This window comes from Taeniopygia guttata, chromosome 3, assembly GCF_048771995.1.
Source record: "Taeniopygia guttata chromosome 3, bTaeGut7.mat, whole genome shotgun sequence".
NCBI lineage: Eukaryota > Metazoa > Chordata > Aves > Passeriformes > Estrildidae > Taeniopygia > Taeniopygia guttata.
In genome coordinates, this window is record NC_133027.1 from 111,657,942 (window position 1) to 111,678,808 (window position 20,867).

General features: G+C 36.4%; 1 protein-coding gene across 7 annotated transcripts in view; it reads right to left on the reverse strand.

Annotated features, from left to right (window-relative positions):
- Positions 1-20,867, reverse strand: part of KIF16B (kinesin family member 16B) — a 134,480-nt gene that overhangs the window by 79,714 nt on the left and 33,899 nt on the right. For all 7 annotated transcript variants that reach the window (XR_012055352.1, XM_041715455.2, XM_041715454.2 and 4 more), the window contains exon 12: positions 19,100-19,159. Coding sequence is in view for 6 of the 7 variants with exons in the window: in XM_041715455.2 (XP_041571389.2) it covers positions 19,100-19,159 (60 nt within the window). In the remaining variant the exon portion in view is untranslated. The remainder of the gene's footprint in view (positions 1-19,099; positions 19,160-20,867) is intronic.

Consider the following 20,867-nt stretch of genomic DNA (forward strand, 5'->3'; position numbering starts at 1 on the left):
TATTATATCCCAAGTTCACAAAAATGTCTGACCATCCTCAATGGCCCAGCACTAACATTAAGTCCTCTATAAAATATATAGATGTAAACTGTACACAAGCTAAGTCCTTAATTCTTAATTGATCTTCCTCCAGTGATGTATTCAATTCACTTTGCATTTCCTTTAAATCACTGGAAACAAATGTTTCATACTTTAAAAAAAAAAAAATATTCCAGTGTTCAGAATTCAAATGTTCCTGAAAAAATTTATTTCCAGACCTAGCAGATACGTGGTATTAAAGAGACTATGTAAACAGAGAGAGGAAATAGGGTGAAGCAGCCTCAGCTGGTCATGCCATAATCAGCATGAGTGAAAATTCAAAACTTCTCTTGCTGAAGTCAGAAATTTATATATTCACCATTAGAGGACTACAGAAGATTAGGTGAATTAAAATCACAGTTCCATTGCAGAGCTTCTGGACAAACACAGGAAGCTGAGGGCAGTACTGTTGGATTAAAGAAAAGAATATATAGGCAAACCCACTTCAAATCCAATTCAGACATATGCGCTCTAAGAGGGCTACACTGTTTGAATTTCCAAAGTTAAACCTTCCACAAAAAGAGAAAATGAGATAAAAGTGTGGGCAGGACTGTGGTGAATGTGCAAAAAAACCCAAGGGGGGAAATTCCCAAACAAACAGTGCTTGCTTAATGTTTCTTATATGAGGAAGAAGAAAAGAAAATTGATTGTCAGGAGTTCAAAACCAAAGAGCAACCCCATGTTGTTAAATACAAGGACACTGCAGACAGCAATAATTTACATGGCCGCAAGAAATTACCTATTAAAAGACACAGGGAATCCATTGCTTGGGGTTCCCTAACTTCAAGAATCACAGACAGAAAGCATGCAGTGTTTTCTGGAGAAGGAATGCTGTTTGCCCTGTTTTATACTCCAAAATTGAGTGCAGCTGAATAAACCATAACTCACCTTCATGGAGCTTATTCCCATCATTTGGGTGGTATAGTCCTAATGCAGGCTTTGAATGGATTAAAAATTGCAGGATATAAGAGGAATATACTGCAGAAAGACTTCTGTTTCTGTTTACATAATATAAATTATTCTCAAAATGCTACATAAACAGAACGACTACTCCTCTGAATTTTCAACTGCATTGCATGCTAATTATTATATTTATAAAGATGACAGCCAACTACTGAAGTTGCACTCACAGTATTAAGAGGCAAATGTAGAAAAAAAAAGTAAAGCTGCCAGTAAGCCCCAAAAAACATAAAAAAGCTGATTTGATTGGTCCTGTAATTAAAGGAAAACCTGAAGAATTTTACCTCTGCCTGAAAGGCCAGCAACATTTCTCCTATGTGAGGAGAAACAACTGCAAAGTGACCTCCTGTGTCACCAGTGCTGTGCCCAAATACCATAACAAGTAATTTTATAGATTACACTCAGACTCTCATCCATTATATAATGCAAAATTATTTCAAATATTTGGTCTGACCTTGGTAATAGCCAGTTTATACTCGTGCACTTTGCAACACTATTGACATTCAGCTGAAATAGTTTTCCTTCTCCAGCCTTTATTCATTGATAGTGGCAGCAGTGCTATTTATTCTCTGTACTGTGGTTATACTATGCCAAATTCCAAATATTTCTCCCCAGGAGATGACCAGGCTCACCATATCCCAGGGTTTAGCACTCCACTTCTCAAGGTCTTCTTCTTTGCTGACTTCCATGGTGTACTCCCAGTGTATATAACATTTTGCCAGCACCATGTACACCCCTCTTTTCCACTCACTGTACACAATATCTGTCTGATCCTTCCAGATTTATGTGTCCTTCATGCAGATGTAGCATCTCATGACAGTAAAGTCTCAGGTCATCCTCCTCCTCTTCCACAGTGTATTGAGTCCTTCACATTGCAAACAATTTACCATGAATTACTCCCCTGTTATCCTTAGACTCACCCAATCCTCTCTCAGATGCTCTGCTAGAAAAATTACCTTTAATACCAGCAAACTTCATCATTTAAAACATGATTAAGCCAAAAAATGTGCTCCAGGACCACCTCCCCAAAACCCCTACAGCTTCTCTCCCCTCCCAGTACCACTGCTTCCATCACAGCCTCAGTATAAGCATTTTTATTATATTTAAATCCTTACTTCCACACTACATAAATAAGGAAATAATTTCCTATACATCCCAGGGTCAAATGCTCCATCAACATCCACCAACACGAGAACCAGTCCCCCACTGTTTCCAGCATGGATCACTGTGAAACAGAACTAGATCCAGCACACACTGAGCAGACAAACCAGGATCAGCCAGCTCAAGACAAAATTACAGACAGCACAACAAATATTCATCACATGGGAAACTACTATTTTAAACCAAAGAGAATTACAGAGAGTTATGACTGTGATTTTGAAAGACATGGCAGAAAAAAAAACACCATTTCAAAGAAATCTTCTCAAGAAAAGCAAATTAAATTTTCCTTACTAGTCCAGCAAATATAAGCTGTTCAGCAGTTTAAAATCCTTCCACAATTCACTTCAGCATAACAAAAATAAGTCAGAGCAACAGTTCTGAATTTATCATTTGCATTTAGCTTTAAATGCTTATTTCCACAGGGTAATAAATAGCAAATTATTTTCCATTCATTTTATTTTGAGAACAGAGTTTATAATTACTTTTCTGGAAATTGATGAAGGTATGATCACCTTACCTTTTTTCCCAGACATTATGTGCTAGGTTTTGCTAGGTCATTTAAAGACAAGCTGTCACTTATGTGACGCTTTTAATGCAAATTAAAGGCCTATTAAAAGGTCAGAAATCATAAAAAATATATTCCATTTGATTTCAAGGCAAACATTTGAGGATATTACAAAAAGACAGGATAGAGTGCCCTTTAAAAACTATCAGTTTGATTTTATGTACCCAAAGCATAAAATAATTGGTGCATTAAGCTGGCACAAATAGCATTAGCAACTGGTGTCCATCACACAGTGACTAGGATTTTTGCTATTATTCTTTTGTAAAGCAGGTAAACTCAGCTGGGGAAACTGAACTTTTCTTATGAAAATGTCTTCCCTTTATTCTAATCCCAGTCAAATAGATCTCATCTAAAAATATATTCCAATTCTATCATTAATATTACACAAGATAAGCATATAAAACTACAGATATAAAAACTGTATAATTATACACAGTCAATGGCTTGAATTGGCTTGAATTCTCTAAATTCAATAATTTCTAGTGAAATGATTGAAAGCTAGAAGATAGACAGGAAATGTCCATGTTTTATATAACCCATCCTTATATTACATGTAATGAAACTACAGTTCATTTCACAATTTTAATAACAAAATGAAAATGAACAAGTCATTCTAACTTGATACATCCCAGTGCAGTAATTAAACTGCTTTAAAGGACAATATAAGAGGACACCAAAAGCTTCAGCTGTAATTGCAATACAATGACCTCAATTTAATCATACACAATAACAAATCACACATACAGATGCCAAACAAGATCACAGCACTCTTTAAAAAGGTAGGTTGAAAAAGAAGATAAACACAAAATAAGAGGAAAAGACAAAATGACAAGAGTAGAAATCCAGAAATATAGTCACAGAAAATAGGCACCAAATGAATCAAAGGGAAGTGTCCTTTAAAAATAAATTAAATAAAAGCAATCTATATAGAGATATCTATATAGAGATATCTATAATCTGGCATCAGTCCCTAATATCAAGGCCAAAAGAATTATCATATCTAATAAAAAACAAGAATATTGAAATCATATTTCATAGCCAAGACAGACATCCCAAATGTTGACTGAAGGATGAAGTTCCCATCACTTTTTTTGTATGTTCAGCAAAAAGTGAATTGAAAAATTCAGAAGGGAGGAATCTCTTGCAATGTGCTATGTAATCTAGACTACAATACATTATGGCATTCTTGGCAGATTGTAGTTGTTGCCACATTTGAGTATTTTTAAAAATTAGGGCCCATTGAGTCAATGAAAGGGAACTAGCACAGCTTTGCCAACTACTAACAGAAAATAAGGCTTCCTTGAAAGATGCAAACCTGCTGTACTTTTAGGGGAAAAATGCAAAGTAATCTACTCAAAGCTCAAGAAGCAACCACTGACAATTGCATTTTGCTAAATTATCTGAACCTTAACTTAGATAGCCTTTTCTTGCATTCTAATAAAAACCTTCAGGAAAACACTTTTTGTTAGCTAATACAAAACAATAACAGAGGAAGAAGTGTTCTCCAAAGGAGGTATGGCATTTGCTGTATTTGCATACTGTAAGAAATGAGGCAAATTTTATTTCCTCAGTGGAAAAGCTTTATGCTATTTTTAAAACCCTATTGAGATTTGAAAACATAAGTGTGCAAATGCTGTGTATCATGGCAGCCTTGTCTCTCACCTGAATCCTCAGTGATTCCTGACATGTACTACTGCACCTCAAAACTATAGATCTACTGGAGGTGATTCATTCCACTATGGAAATGACCTCAAAATAAAGGATTAATGCACTGATATGGTGTAAAATAGAGCACTTTTTAACAACTTATAATGATTGGCAAGTGAATAACAGCAGCCATAACAGATGGACAACAAATCCCCTCTTTCATTCCTAAGCCTTTGAGGCATACAGTACATCAAGTTTCATAATTTCAGAAGTTAAAGAAGACCTCACAATGGGTCTAAATCTAACCATTTGAACCAAAAGTTTATTCTAAACTATCAGGAGCACATGAAAAAATCTTTCAAAAATGCTGCCAAAAAGGACTATGTGACACAGAAGTAACCTCGAATTTAACATGCACAATACATCCTTTCCTAATGAAAACAAGGTGACAGGTGTATTAAGATCAACAAGATCACTGCAAAACAAAAGCTACTTGTTGAAACCAGGACAAACTTTGATATTGATTTACCAAAAGCAATCTATGCCATTTAATATTTAAATGTATTGTTTTATTAATAGAGAAAACCTTTAGATTTACTGTGTAAAGTAGCTTATACTTAGACAAAACTACAGAGATTTAAACATAAAACCAAATATAACCAAATTCTCTCCCAGGCATATTTCAATTAAGAGTATTAATGACTGTTTAAATTCAGCTAATCAATTCAGGTCTTAAGAGACCAGCAACCTGAAAGGAAAATGGCCAAAAGGAAATTCCTCAGGAGGAAACACTCTCAAATTTCCCTGGGTTAGGGATACAGTAAGATACAATTTCCATGGGTTAAAAGAATCTTAACCTTAAAATTATCCTTTGCCTTTCTGTTGTGTTCCCTGTAACTCTAGAACCCATCAAGGTCCATCAGACCACAGTCTCCTTCCTTCAATAAGTCCATGTTGGGTTTTGCAGCCATCTCTCCACTGACTGAAACCAGAGAAAGAAATAATAGAATGAAGAAAAGAAAGAATAAAGAATAGAAAGAAGAAATAGAGACAACAAGGTGATCACATAATTAAAGACTGTTAACAGATACAAATGGCAGGCAGACTACTGTAAACCAGCTGGGCACTTCAAACATTTACATTTCAGCTGCTCAAAAGCATGACTTCACACTTACCACCTCATCAGTTGCACTCCTCAATGGACAAAGCTTTCCTTGCAAAGTTGAGATATGCAACCAAAAAGACAAATGGATCTGTGCTTTCTTCTTAAGGGCCAATTAACAACTCAAATGAACACCAGGAAACTGAAACTATATGCTTTTCTGTCACACAGATAATTCTTGGTTATGTGGCAGTCTGCCTGAGTGTAAGATTTACTGTTTTCCCCAAAATTCAGAGTATCCCTGCAGCACATAACTAGCAAATTAACAAATTCTGCAGATCAATTGGCATATCAATATTTCAAAGTCTGGTTTGCTCAGTTCTCATCAAAAAGCTGTCATCACAGAAGCTGCAGAAGCACAAATGACAGGTGGATCCCATTGGGGAAAAAAAAAAACAAACAGAAAAACCACACAAACAAAACACAAGCAAACAAACAAACAAAAAAAAGCAAACAACCCAGACAACTATGGACATGCCATTCCTTCATGCAAAACACAATGCACAATTGGGTATCCTGACTGGGTTTTTTAAAGTTTATGGATAGTTTATCTTGTTCTTTAGAGCAACCAAACTTTGGATGATGCCTGGAAGATGAGATTTTCAATTGTTTCCCTTGACCAGAAATCCTTCTTGAAAAAACCAAGACACAAATCATCACTTTCAGAAGATTCAAATATGTTCTTTTCATGAGTCACATCAGCAGCTTTTTAGGTCTCCCTATCATAGAATCACAGAAGCATTTGGGTTGAAAGGGACTCTCACAGGACACCTTCAACTAGACCAGGTTGCTCAGAGCTCCATCCACCACCTTGTCAAACCCTTCCATTATCTAACCAAAAGTATAAATCTGATACTGAGCCTGAGCTCAGGAATGCAAACAAAGGAGGATGCTAAGAAGCTTCCAAGGGCAGGTAATAAAATAAACCAATTTCACTCCTTATAGCATCAAACTGCTTCTTCAGATAATCAAAGGTCTGAGCACCTTTAGATTGCTACAAAGAAGTTGAAATGCTGTTCTTGATGTTTTGAGATTTGTTTCCTTATGCTCTGTGAACACGGCAACAAAGTAAGAACAAGGGGCAATGAAAAAACAGTTGAAAATAAAAATAAACTTGCAACCTTTGACAGTTAAGGGTTTAGAGCAGTATCTGTTCAAGAAGATACTTTTTAACAGACATGTACCATAGAGAAAATCTGATAATAGAATTAAACATATTCGGAACAAATCCTTCAGCCACAGTTTGTCTAAATGTTGCAAATATGACTTTGAAAGAAATTATATGTGCGTATTCAACAAAAAGTTCTACAGAAGTTGACATTTTGATGATGATTAAGTCCTTGTCTGATGTGTTGTGGATTGATTAGTTTTCTAATTATGCTTTCTGTATTTGCAGAAGGGCAAAAACTCCAGACATAGAAATGATATTCATGGATGAACTATTACTAGGCCAGAAGCTGCCTGAAACCACAAGTCTTTCACTGAAAAAGTTCCTGCAAAACAATGAGACTTCTTTAACAGAGGAGGAAGTTGTGCTTGGGAAAAGAAAAAAGCAACTGTCCCACTGAATTGTGTCTAAACCCTGTATTTCTAATATATTTATACAGCCAAATCCACTTCAAATGGGAATTAAACACCTAAAATATCTTCAAGCACTAACTGATACTTCAGTACCTAAAACAGGGATAACCTGAAACACCTAGCCCGTTACCCTCTAACAAATAAAACTGAATCTGCACTCTCTTTAACAAGATTCTTACTGGATGAGACAATCACAGCTGACAAGGTATTTTTATGTCCTTTTGGGAAGCCTTTAGTGGAAAGAGAAGGATATTAAATTAAATTAGTTTGTCAGTGTTCAGTATACTCTATACTATATCTCAGTAACATTTTCATACTCAGAGGGAAAAATATGTAAGTGTACCAGAAAAAAATCCTACATAATAAAGTAATCTTTCTATGGACCAACTGGAAAAAACTGCAAGAGTCAGAAAATATATCTGGAAACAACAGAGGTATGTTCAGAATGTTGCAAAATGTGGAATGTGTAAAATTTTCGTAAGAAAGCGTGTCCTTTAATGTTAAATCTTTGTTACATTTTCATGTCTAATCAACAAGAAGGGAGATTCCCCCTGTAGATCAGAGAGCAGCACACGAGCTCTAAGTGATGTCCAGGTGTTAGAAAAACAAAGTTCTCACTGGTAAAATTGCCTAGCTAAGGTTTAGGACTGGACATGTTTCAGTGATCTCAGACCTAGAAGGAAGATAACAAACCTTGGGAACAGGGATGTACCACTTATAGTGGGCCCAGAGAATACAAAATCTATGGGTCACAAGGACATATGGCAGAAATTCCAAGATAAGAAAGAAACTAATAAACCAACTCACCAATTGTGCTGAAATCAGCTTCGACTGGGTAAAAGGTTATTTGGCAGGGGCAGATCACAATCACCATCCCTAGAAATCCACAGACCCAAAAGAAGAGAGAGCCTGAGCATACAGACCAATTCACATGGGAAGTGAGAGAATCATTATCCAATTTAAGAGGGAATACCAATTAATAAGAGAACTAGGTGACTTGTAGCCAATTCCTTTGTTTATTAAAATGTATGAATAGCAACAAGTTCTGACAGCTGGTGTGCTTGATTTGTGGAATACCACCAGGCAACCCAGGGTTGTTCAACTCTGAAATAAATGTTCCATGTCTCTCCCTAGTGTGCAGTTACTGGTTTGTTGCACACCAGGTAGTGCATCTGATTTTTGTGGACAAGTTATTTTCATGCTTGCTCTGAGGGCTTAAACTACCAAAGGCTGAAGAGATGGAGCAGACCCAGTCCTCACTTTTGAATGCTGCATTGCCATCAGAAGACACACACTTCATCAATAGTTTTCTAGACAACTAGCATATACATAGTAACCTCCTAATACAAGAAAATACTGGATGTCAAGAAACACTAGAAATGCCAGTTACTGATAAGAAGGTTGAAAATGGAAAAAGATTTCTCTATTCATAATATTGCTTAAAGAACTAAAAGAGGAACAAGGAAATTTTACTTCAAAGCATGAGAAAACATTTCATGAGGACACGAGGAAGAAGAGGTAGGAGAGGAGTAAAAAAAAAAGTATTTCAAGAGATGGAAATCTGGTTTGGGCTCACTAGTAATATTTCCTTAAAAGGTGAAGGAATAAGCACAGCTGAGTATTTAGCTTGCTATGTTTTCGATGAAAACTGGTTATATGAACACCCTTCTTGTTCTATAGACTGGCTCCCTTAAAAAGACTTATGATAAACAGATCAGCTGTTTACAGATCAAAACACTAACAGCTGAAAAAAACTCAATAGTGTCTAATTGTGACTGACAATTCCAGGGTTAAAAAAAAAAAAAAAGTGTTACAAGAAAACAACTCTGAAATATCTGAGATTCTCACTGAAGTGACAGCCTACACATTAAAGTAGGAAACTCTTTTGCTCTGTATTGTATCAGTGAAGCTGCTCCTCATTATAGTGGGTGTCTGTTTAAAAAACTTTAGTTTTTTATAAAGCTGCATATACAATATCAAATTTCTACCCCATGTTTTATTTCAGTTTGACACAGGTATGTCTTCTGGATATCAAAATAAATTTTGAATCACTAGCTTCAAAAATCACTAAAATTTTGAATCACTAGCTTCAGTACATGCTATTTGGGAGGCAATGCTAAGAGAGGAGGGGATATGGAACACACCATCAGTGGAGCTGTATCCTTTATAACCTGTGCACATGCCAAAGTTACGTTTGGGACTATCCTGGGATTTCAACAAAACATTTTTGAAAATTAAAAATAATGTTTTTCCTTTATAGGCAATAAATTATTTATATAGCCATCCACGAAAGGGGATGTTGATTTCCTTGTGCATATAGATGTTGGGTAAGGCACAAACTCTTACTGGGTCTTCTCCTTCTAGATAATGGAACAAAGAATTAACACTATATTGTTGGCTGTACTGGTTTCAGTGCATTTAAAACTAAAAGTTTATAGTAGAGGTAAGACACTTCATTCTTCTGAGACAAAGAAACTTCTACTATCCAACACTACAAAGAAAACCACCACTGCAGAAGCTTCCTAAGCAGTTTTCCTCCATTTCCCAGAGCATTAGATCGTAGCACCCTCATCAAGCAAGAGATGCCAATTAAAGAATCTGCAAAAAGCAAGATCAGAACACTGCAGTTTTGTTGTGAGCAGCTTACTGTGAAAATGCAGGTGGCTCCTGCAGCAGCCCAGAGAGGCACCAACAGCTCTCTGCAATGAACACCAGTCAAAAAGGCCAATGCAGAATGCAGAACTGCTTAAATGAGCAACTGCTAAGACAGTGAAGCTAAAATTATGGAAAATGAGTGATGTAAAGAATAAGGAAATTACAGGAGTAGTTCTTAGTCTCATGAGGTCAGCTTACCCTCTTCATTTTTCATTATTTCTCTTTCCCTCTTGGAACAGAATGCCACATGCTCACTGCTGACATACAGCTGGCTACTAATACACAAAAACCCTACTATTACAGTGGCACCCCAAAGCACCTCTACATTTAATGTCCTGCAAGGATTTATATAAGAAGTCTTAGCACAACCAAACTCATTTTTCAAGAAATTTGGCCTTCATTCCTGGAATGCCAACAACCAACTTAAGCTGAAATGCCTGCTCCTTAACACTTCAGACTTCTTTTGTACAGAGAGAGCTACTTCTGACATCTGAGAAAAATCCCCTGAATAGAGCTGCAGGATTTGGCTAATTGTAAGCAGAGGTTCTTATTTTGGCTTTCTGGACACTATTATCTAAAATCCTGTTTTCCAGTGGCTTATAAAACTTAACCCATCAAAGCTTCTATTTTCCATGCTGCAGCATCTGCTGGAGGCTGGTTCCTGTCCCCACTAGCCTGATCTGAGGGAAAGCTACTTCTGTTTGATGAAATAAGGCACCCAGAGCAAATTTGGTTTGTCCCAAGTGAAGGAGGCTTCAGTCTTATGTGTGTGTACACATGGAGGACACACTAGCCACAAAGGGCAAGTAAATCTGCATATAGCAACACTGACATTTGGGGCAGAGAACAAGACCTTTTCTTGCCATTACTGATGCTACAGGAGATATTATACCTCCCAGATAGGAGACAGCACCTCCACCCTCAGTATTCTTCATGCTGTTAGCTAAAAAGGGGAAAAGGCCTGGCTGGAAGACAAAGAGACAGGCTATTTTAATTCATCTCTTCTCCCATATGTCTTACAAAACAGCCTTTAATTACATGCTAACATATTTTCTACAGGACCTGTAAATAATTTATTTCATAGACTTTATTCTGGGAATGAATCAAGAAAGCAGTGGATTATTATCTACAGGACTTCTACCTCATTTGTTGCTAAAGCTGGATGATAAATGAATCAGGGAATTATAGAGAGGAAAAAAACCCTAGGCTCATAGCAAATACATTTATTAATTTTAAAAGCTATTTTGCTATTTTTTGCATGTTTCTAGGGCAATGGGAGAATTAAGTGTTTCACTTATCTAGAGTTCTGTTTACTGTTTACCTAGGTAATATTCATCTCTAATTCTGTAGAGATTAATCTAAAGAAATAGATTGCTTTAAATCTGTGGATTCCTTCCTGTGGATCAACATGTAACCCGTGCTATTGAACAGAACTGGAGGAGGAAGAAGGACTGTGCATACCAGCAAGCAACAGCCACCAAGGAGAAAAAACAGACTTCAGGACTAGCAACACAACAGTGAAGAGTTTTGCAGAGGAATAATCATAGTCAGATGCACATTCTTGACTGGTTGCAACAGCCACAGTCTGTGCTGCCACCTGTGTTTAAGACTGTGTGAACCAAGGCTAATGGGCAGCTGCCATTGAAGATGCAAAGTCAGATGCACAACAGCACCATGCACTCAAAGGTATCAGAATCACACAGCAATAAACTCCTAAATATACTACTAAAACCACCAGCAGGATAAAATGGTTCCAGCATTTCATATCACATTGTCATTAGTAACAGCTCGTTTGTGAGGCAGACATAAATCTGCTGTTCATCTAAACTGTTGATGTTAGAATGCTTCTTTTCCATCCCATAGCAAAATCCAAACAGAAATTTACATTTTTTCTCTCTCTTAATACTTCTCTGCTGATCCTTTGGGAGAAACAGTTTTTAGGATATATTTCTTCTTCTTTCAGGAGCTTCCACTGATTTCAATTTAGACCACCTTCCTGGTAAAAGATAATTAATAGGAAAGCAGAACAAATGCCCAGGAGGAATTGTTGAACAAGTGGCATCTGAACTGTTGAAAGGATTTCAAAAGCAACCCATTCTGACTCCCTTTCATTTGAAAACCACCTACAAGCTCTAGTGATCCATTAAAGCTCAGCACGGCCTGAATAATCTATAAATGCAGGGCCACACTTGGAAGGAGTGAGAAGCACAACTGTAATCCCCAGTTGTGCTTCTGTTATGGCCCAGCTGATGAAAAGTGGAAAAAACAGTTTAGAATTGAAACAAAAAACAATCAGTAGCCTTAGGCATCTCTTGATCACAACGTTCTAGCAGAAACTGAAAGTTAAAAGTGGTCAGTCCACCACAAAGGCATCACAAGCAGCGATAGCATCTGCAAGAGAAAAAGGAGATTTCTTCATCAGATGAACACAGGTGGCAGAAAGACTTGAAAGCAGACAATTATTCCCTTTGAAATCTACTTTTGACTGCTGCACTGAGCATTCCTCAGGTGGCTGGGACCCTTTCAATACTGCTTCTAATACGAAAAGAGCTACAGTAGATAAGTAGCACCAGTTCCCACTTCAGCATTTCTTTCATGCTCTGACAACAGCAAGCCAAGGCTGAGACAGACAAACTTATTTAGGTAAAGTAATAATCATCACTCAATAATGGTATCTGTTTAGTCATAAAGTATGAAAATACAATGTTTCTTTAAGGTAAAACAAATCATATTTGGATAATCTCTGTCCAAACTCAAATTCCAAAGGAGAAATCTTCTGACCAGAATAGATCATGTTTTAACTGCAACCACTGCTAGTAACTGCTACACTTGGGAAATAAATACATAATGCACAAGGCCAGGTGTAATAAAACAAATCCTAATACTGTTGAGAGCTAAATTTGATATTACTCATCACTACTCAGCTGTGGGTAGATAATGTAAAAGGACCAAGCTCAGTAAACACTCCCTTGTCAGAGAACTTTCTTAAAAAAGATGAAAAAAACCAAACTTATTAAATTTTCATGTACTGAAGCTCAATTATAAATCTACAGAAGTGATTAATCAAGAGAAAAACGTTAGAAGAAGCAGTTATAAATAGGAACTGCATATCATTGCCACTGGTGTTTCAACTGCAATATCCAGTGAAAGTAATTAGCAGAAGTGGCCTGGTGAAAAACCTTTGTGTCCAAAACCTGTTTGCCTTCTCAACTGCATTACCTGAGAAAATAAAAGATACTGCCTCTCTCAGAAGCTGATCTTTTAGATCTCTAAAATATCAATTATATAAATTTAAGAAAATAAATGTATTTTAAAGACTTTAGCTAAATTTCTCAAGCATTCTAGATATACTGTCAGTTGAAAAAGAGGGTTGAAAAATGCACTGAAAAATAATTGCAATAAATCTTAATGTACATAATCACATTGCAGTGCATTACAACTGTGAATTGTTATTTAGAAGTGATTTTGTCAGAACAGTTACTCAGGTTCTTCGGGACTTGCTCCTAAAGCAATATTTTGGCATTCTCATAAACTTATTTTAGTAGATGCAAACAGCAATGAAATTCAAGATACTGCAAATCATTTTCCCTTCAAATATCTGAATTAAATCCAAATTAAGCATGCAGAAGAATTTGATTACTGTATCTGCAGTGACATCTAGTGCAAGAAATCAAAACCACAGTCAAACAGGCTTCCCTAAGAAAAGATGCTATTTTCATTTATTGAGTGATTACTGACCAAGATAAACAAGAATAATTAACATCAGCCCTCTTGAAACTTTCATAATATCTCTTCCTCTGCACAGCACTCCCAAGCCAGCTGAAAGCAAGTCTATCAAACATAATATGTTAATAGGAGACTACATAATACTTTAATAAGGCATTTTTCTTTTTCATACAAATTCAGTTTGATAAATGAACATATATTACCTAATTGCTGGGGGACAAATAATTGTTGAGAAAGCTAATATCCCTAGGAACAGAGCTGCTGCTCTATTTATTCTATGAACTTTTCCAACAGAAAACAAATTCAGCAGCAACATCTGACTTAAATTCTTTCTGCCAGTTCCATTGCTGTGTAATCCTGTGTTAATTTTGCAGAGATTTTTAAACATCTTAAAAATTCAAGCAGATGACATAGCTTTTAGAAAGGAAACAAAAACTGGAAACATGCAGTAAGTTTTCTGATACAAACAGATGACAAAAGAAGTAATAAAATATTAAATAAGGTTTGTTCAAGTTGAAGTACAGATGAAATTCTCCCTTCAGAAATAGACAGATATGCTTCAAACACTGCCAACAACAGACAGTATAAGCAACACCAATATGTCTACCAACAAGTTTACAAAAATTATTCACTTACTGAAATAGAAAAAGCCTTAGAAACATTCCTGTCAAATTCCTGCCAAATTAGAAATTTGCTGAAATAAAAAAAGCCTCATTTATTTCCTTTTATTTACTGAAATATTTTATTTAATTTACTGAAATTTACTGACATTTAATTTCAGTAATTTTATTTACTGAAATTAAAAAAACCTTAGAAATTCCTGCCAAACATACAAATAAATACATATGCCAAAGCTGCAAATACACATCAGTCTTATAACACCATTTTTTTCATCTGACCTGTAAATACAACCAATTTTAGAACCTGTTCTCCACAGGTATGTGAGCAGAGGTCTTGAAACTTCACATGCACTTCTTAAGGGCAGGATTAAAGTCTATTTACTTTTTAGAAGTCCTAGAGCTTGTTTTTCAGGAGCCCAAGAGGCTCTGTAACTCCTTTCCCCTGCTGCCATCAAAAGTGGAAGGAGCCACTAGAATTTTAGGTGAAAGCAGAAGGTGCTAATTGAGAGCACTTCTCACCTGAGGACTGAGCTTGTTAAAGCAATGATATGAAAGAATGAAGGAAAAAAAAATGCTCATCAAAGGGCAACATACTGGAGTAGAACATAACACAAATGAGAAGAGGAAAACCAGACAAGTGGGTCACAGTTAATAGGTAGTAACAACAAGGCATAAAAGAGCAAAATTGTGATGTATGCCCAGCAGTTCAGGCAGAAAAACTCAGACAACAGTGTTTTAATACCATTCAGCAAATGTGGTCTCAAGATTATCTGGCTATGAAAATAAATGTAGACAAATGCAACATTTATATAGAACACAACAAACTGCTCTTGACCGAGTTCACTACGGTATGCAAGCCACCATGGAAAGCAAATTGTTAAAATAAAATATATTTGCCTGTGTCATCCTAATCTACACCTCCTAATGAGCAACACCACTGCTCTGAGTTTTGGTCTCCTAGTGTCTTTGCTGCATATAGTCAAGATTCCCAAAGAAAGAAAATTCCCCTGCTTGGATAACTATGTCCACCAAAATTTGTATCAATCTGTATTTATTCATCATGGTAAGTCAAGGGTATATCATTTTCCCCAAAAAGAGGCATGATATAAACAAACAGTAGATGTTAATGTTTGAAGATAAGCAGTTTACATACAGTTTTCTTCCTCATGTATTAACAACCATTGTTAAGACATAAATATGCACTATTAAGCAGCAGTCAACCAAACAGCACAAAAAAGAAAAAGAATAATCAAATAAATCATCAACAGTGTTCAGTAACATATCTGCACACCATGTGGTAAAGTGCTGCAGCAGAATTATTGATGCAAGTGAGGTGGTGTCACTAAATCCAACAGGATAAAGCCAGCTGAAGTAGTGACTAGTTAAACTATTGATCACACAAATTAGACATATGCACAAAAAAATCCCTTCTTTAATAGACTCTGATAACAGATCCCTCTACATCCTTTGACACTGGCTCACCACCAACACACAAAGCTAATGACATGGTTAGAATCAAACAACAGGATAAGCAAATAAAAGGGAACTTTAAATCTACTTCAAGATAAAAATAATTATAAAAGAGCATTTAAATATCTTTACACTAGCTACAAATGACATATATTAAAAAGGCAACAAAGCCATGCCAATTTCTACACAAACAGAATCAGGGAGAGAAATTTAAAAGAAATTTGGGACGAAAAAACCAGCAAAAAATTATATAATGGAGCACACATTTTAAAAAGATTCTTCTATACGCTGCTAAAGGTTAGAGAAAAAAATTGAAATGCACAAAGGATGACAAAAAAAGGTGACACTAAATATAAAAGATCTCTAGGAGAATGACAACATATGCAGTCAAATAAAGCAGCCACATCAAAAGAAGTTTCGTACCAATTCATTCAATTACCAATTGAGAGAAAAAATCAAAAGTTGGATAGGTTACCCTAACATCTTAGATCTTGAGCAGAACAGTACAAAAAGGCCTAAACTAAGGAAAAAAGCAAACAGGATTTCTTCCCTCCTCCTCTTCTTTTTGGGAATGTATATGAAAGAACATTAGAAGAAGGCAAAAAAAATTCACACAAAAATCCAATGAGCTTGGGATGAAAGCTAAATGCTTCAGTTAAGTGCTGAGGTTGTAAGACATCTGAAGAGAAGCAATGTGAAGCAACACAGTTCTGTAAGGTGCAATCCTTTGGTGATATTTAAAGAAATAACCCAAAGCCTGTGGACTTTAAACCAAACACTATCACTCTGGGCTCTGATGCAGTATTTTATCCAATGATGAAGCATCATCCACATATTTATTAAATTTATTAAGCATTCAAATATCTTTGCTTTTCTTAAAAACAAGGACAGTTGACAGACTGTAATACTAAGTAAGGTGTCAGTTTGTATTACAGTGAGAAAATCAAGTATGAAAACAAACATCACTACTAGAAACAACACTTGGCACTTCAGGCAGATCAACAGCAAGAACCTGCCACACTACACAACAAAGAATCCTTCATATAGAATCAGCACAAATTTAAACCCTGATGTATGCAGTGTCCTAAGCCTTGAATACGAAAAATGAGAAGATTTTGGCTTTAGGTGTGAGTTGACAATAATTCAGACTCCAGAGGAAGCCACCCACAGCCACCCTCCAAAAGGATTCTTCCAAAAGCACAAAGGAAAAAGAACACACTATCAGTGCCACCACCACCAGCCCAAGATATGTCCAATCTATCATCAACAGAATGAAAGATTTTACAATATTTTCAGAGCTGATAGTGGCATTCAGCCACTGCACACTACCCCAACTCCAAAACTCACATTTGCAGATAGGATAGTTCAACATACTCAGTCTAAAGATGGAAAAAAAGTAACTTCAGGTTAACTATACACAAATGTCAAAGGGGATAAAAGCCACCAACAGAAATAAAGAAGAATACTGGGATGCACATGTCAGATGCACATATGGTACTGTGCTGACTAGCAAAATTGAATTTTAGGCTGTCAAATACTTTTTATCAAAAACCTGCCTTCACATGGATTTTTCTGTTCCTCAGTACTTTCTAGCTGGAGAGTATTTTCCATTCTCTATGAATTATTTTCAAGGTAGCATTTAGATGCTGCTGGTCTAATTTTAACCAAGGTTCAAAATAACTGGCAAGGCTAAAAAAAAACTAAGAAACCTCTCCCTTGCAAAACACCATTTATTTGTCAGCACTGTATTCACTGAAAGCCAGGTAACTTTTTCCAGCAATTATCTGTTGATCTAGTGGAAGACACCACTCTCATAGTGGTGTCTCATAGTGCCAAGCCAATCTGTTTTTACAAATTACAACATGTACAGTCTCTGTGTGCAAGGGAGGGACGTAAATGACAAAACAAAACCCCAGTGAACTCACAGATAATCCATAACAAAAAACACCACTGCTCTCTGAAGTTTAAAATCTGCTTTCTGGTGAGTCAGCCTGGCAAACTTCCAAAAAGCTCTTTCCCACTCATATGCTGTCAGTGATTTCATGAATCATTAAACAAGAAGTGAATAAAAATATGGATCACTTCAGTGAAAGAGTGTAAAATAGAACAGTACAACTAAGAAATCTTTTGCAGATTTTCAGGGTGTTTGGGACAATGAAAGTTTAATCAACTGCCTTTAACCCAGAAGTGGAATATAAGGTATATTCATACACCCAAATATCATCCTATGAGAGTGCAGTTCATACAGAAGCTGCAAGAATCATGCTAAGAAAGGTCAGTACTAGAAAATCAGAAATTACAGCTTCTGTGTTTAAGTCCTTTAGATTCAAGTATTTAACAAACGCAGCTTTCCCTTGTTTATATGTATTGTTCAGTGAACACCTCCACTGATTCTATATTTTATGTGAATCAGTGCATTTCCAACATGGAGCTTTGAAAATTTCCCATATGCAACATAATGTTCACTTCCACAATTGACCAAAATTCACAAATGCTGCATGTGACAATGGATTTCCCAAGCTACACGTGAATAAAGAGAGAATTAACAACGTTTTATGTATGTATAGATGCTTCAAAAAACCAAAATAACATAAAGATGTAGGCAAGACGTCTCTGATGAATATGAAATTGATAATTCCCAGTTCAGTATCTAGATAGACATTAAACAGTCCATTCTTTCATGCCTACCCTGCTCCATTTTCTGTGCTATACATTATTTACTTTTATTTTTAAGCACAGAGCCATTAAACTCATGTGGAAGTCAGATCAAAGACAGTGATGGACTTGAAGAAAAAAATTTAAGAAACCAAAAAGTGATACAAGAAAAATCAAGTTTGAGATCAGCGATACGGAGAATTAAAAAAATTACTTCTAAATGCTGGCTTGAATTGCACTACAAAAAAGTTATGTTCAGCAAATCCTGAAAGCTTAAGCTTAATTTTCAAAATTTTTATTTAACAGAACAGTTAAAACATCTGGCAACACAAATATTAGTTAACATGTTAAAAAACAACTTGTGGGAATTATTACTCTGTGTATGTGTGCACGCACACATGTGCTTGTACAAATGCATGGAATCATCAAGTAGCCCATTAAAATATAACCTCAGCCAGCCACCTTAATGCACCAAATACCAATATAAAATCCCACCAGGACAATGGAAAATCCATATCCACTGAGATATCCAGTGTGAGATAAGAAGTGATTATTCACAGGTCTTGTGATACCACAGAAATGCCAAGGCTATGAGGGATCCATTTGTCCTTGGCCCAGGCTTTCTGCATTTGTAATTCAATAAAACCATTCAGCAATTTAAAGATTTCTTAGAGAGAAATTGTTTTGCACTGTGGGCTCACTATGGTAAATAACACAAGGAGCCGAGCAAAAGAAGATTATTAGAAACGTAATTTTTTTTTAAGGAAAATACTAAGGCTAGGTCAAATGCCAAGAGGAAAATTTATTTATTTGCCTTACTTTCAGAATATCTTGAGTTTCATTCCATTTGTTAGTCCACTCTTTGGTCAGTTCTTGTACCTATGAAAGAAAACAAATTTTGAAGAAAATCACATCTTTTCCAAATTTCTTGATAAATGCATTCTCAAAGAAGTACTAAGTATCTGTGTAATTCTTTGTGAAGTTTAGTACTTAAGCATTTAAAAGAGTACTGATGCTCCTGCAAGAATTGCCATTCCTACAGTATTTCTCCCTCAAAATACAAAATTCTTATTTACACTGTAAAATGAAAGGAAAGTCTGGGATAATTGCTTTAAATAATTGTCTACCTTCAAATAGTTTCATAAAGTGCTTTAATCCTACGAAGTTGACTGCCACAGACTGATCCCTGAGCTATAACAGGACAGCTCCTTTCCCATGGCACAGGTAGGCATGGTAAGGCAAAAAACCCCTCCAGAGGATGGCATGCAGAGGGGGAGGCAGACCAGCAGGCTTCAGGAGAGAACCAGAGCAAAGTTTGCTGCAACTCAGCAACTACCCACTTCACTGTCATCAGCACACAAGTGAGAAGATGCTTGCAAAGGCATTACAGACAGGGAGAGTGCTGGGCATAAAATCATTTAGGTTGGAAAAGACCTTAAGATCATCAAGTCCAACTGTTAACCCAGCACTGCCACATCCCTCTGAAGGGCCACATTTATAGGTCTTTTAAACATCTCTAGAGTTGGTGAATCAATCATTTCCCTGGGCAGCTTTTTCCAGTGCTTGATAACCCTTTCCATTAAGGAATTTTTCCTAATATCCAATCTAAACATCCCCTGAAGCAACTTGAGGCCATTTCCTTTAGTCCTATAGTTTTTTTCCCTGGGAGAAAACTGAGCCCCACCTGGCTACAGCCTCCTTTCAGGTGGTTGTAGAAGGTGAGGTTACCCCTGAGCCTCCCTTTTCCAGGGTAAACAACCACAGCTCCCTCAGCCATTCCTGCCTCACACTTGTGCTCCAGATACTTCCCCAGCTCTCACTGTCCTCTGCACTCATTTCAGCACCTCAGTGCCCTTCTTGCAAGGAGGAGACCAGAACTGAACACAGCACTCGAGGTGTGGCCCCACCAGTGCCAACTACAGGGGAACAATCACTTCCCTGATCCTGCTGGCCACACTACTGCTGAAAGAATTAACCAATTTTTGAACCAACTGGCAACAGCTTTCAAAACACAGGAAAGAATTAACACAGAATGATACAATAAAGAATGAAAGATTGCTAGTCAGAGGAATGACAGTACCATTATACTAGATTCTTCTGGATGCTGTGAGTTATCCAAACTCAGGGCAGGTGCCACTGGCTTTCTTGGCCACCTGGGCACATGCTCACTCATGTTTAGCTGAACAATTTGTATTGCTCAGAAACACTTCATTTCATTTTTAATTAAGTCTTTTAAATGAAACATTTTTAAATTAAACTACTCCAAATTATTCCTATATAAGGAAAATCAACTCATTAAAGAAAGTCACCATATACTTGTCAGGCAATATAAATATGGTGATAAAGTCTTTAAATCTATACAAACAAACTAGTTTTTACACTCATTCAATTATAAAAAAGCTATAACCACTGCAACATCTACCAAGAATTTTCAGTAATTATGTCTGTTGTAATTATCATGAATAGTAATCACATAACCTTTTAACAAGGCTGATAAAGGTAATAAAATACACTTGATAAACACCCCAGACAGCAGGGCCAACACTTCTGAGCACAATAATCAATGGTTACTGTCAGAACATGAATA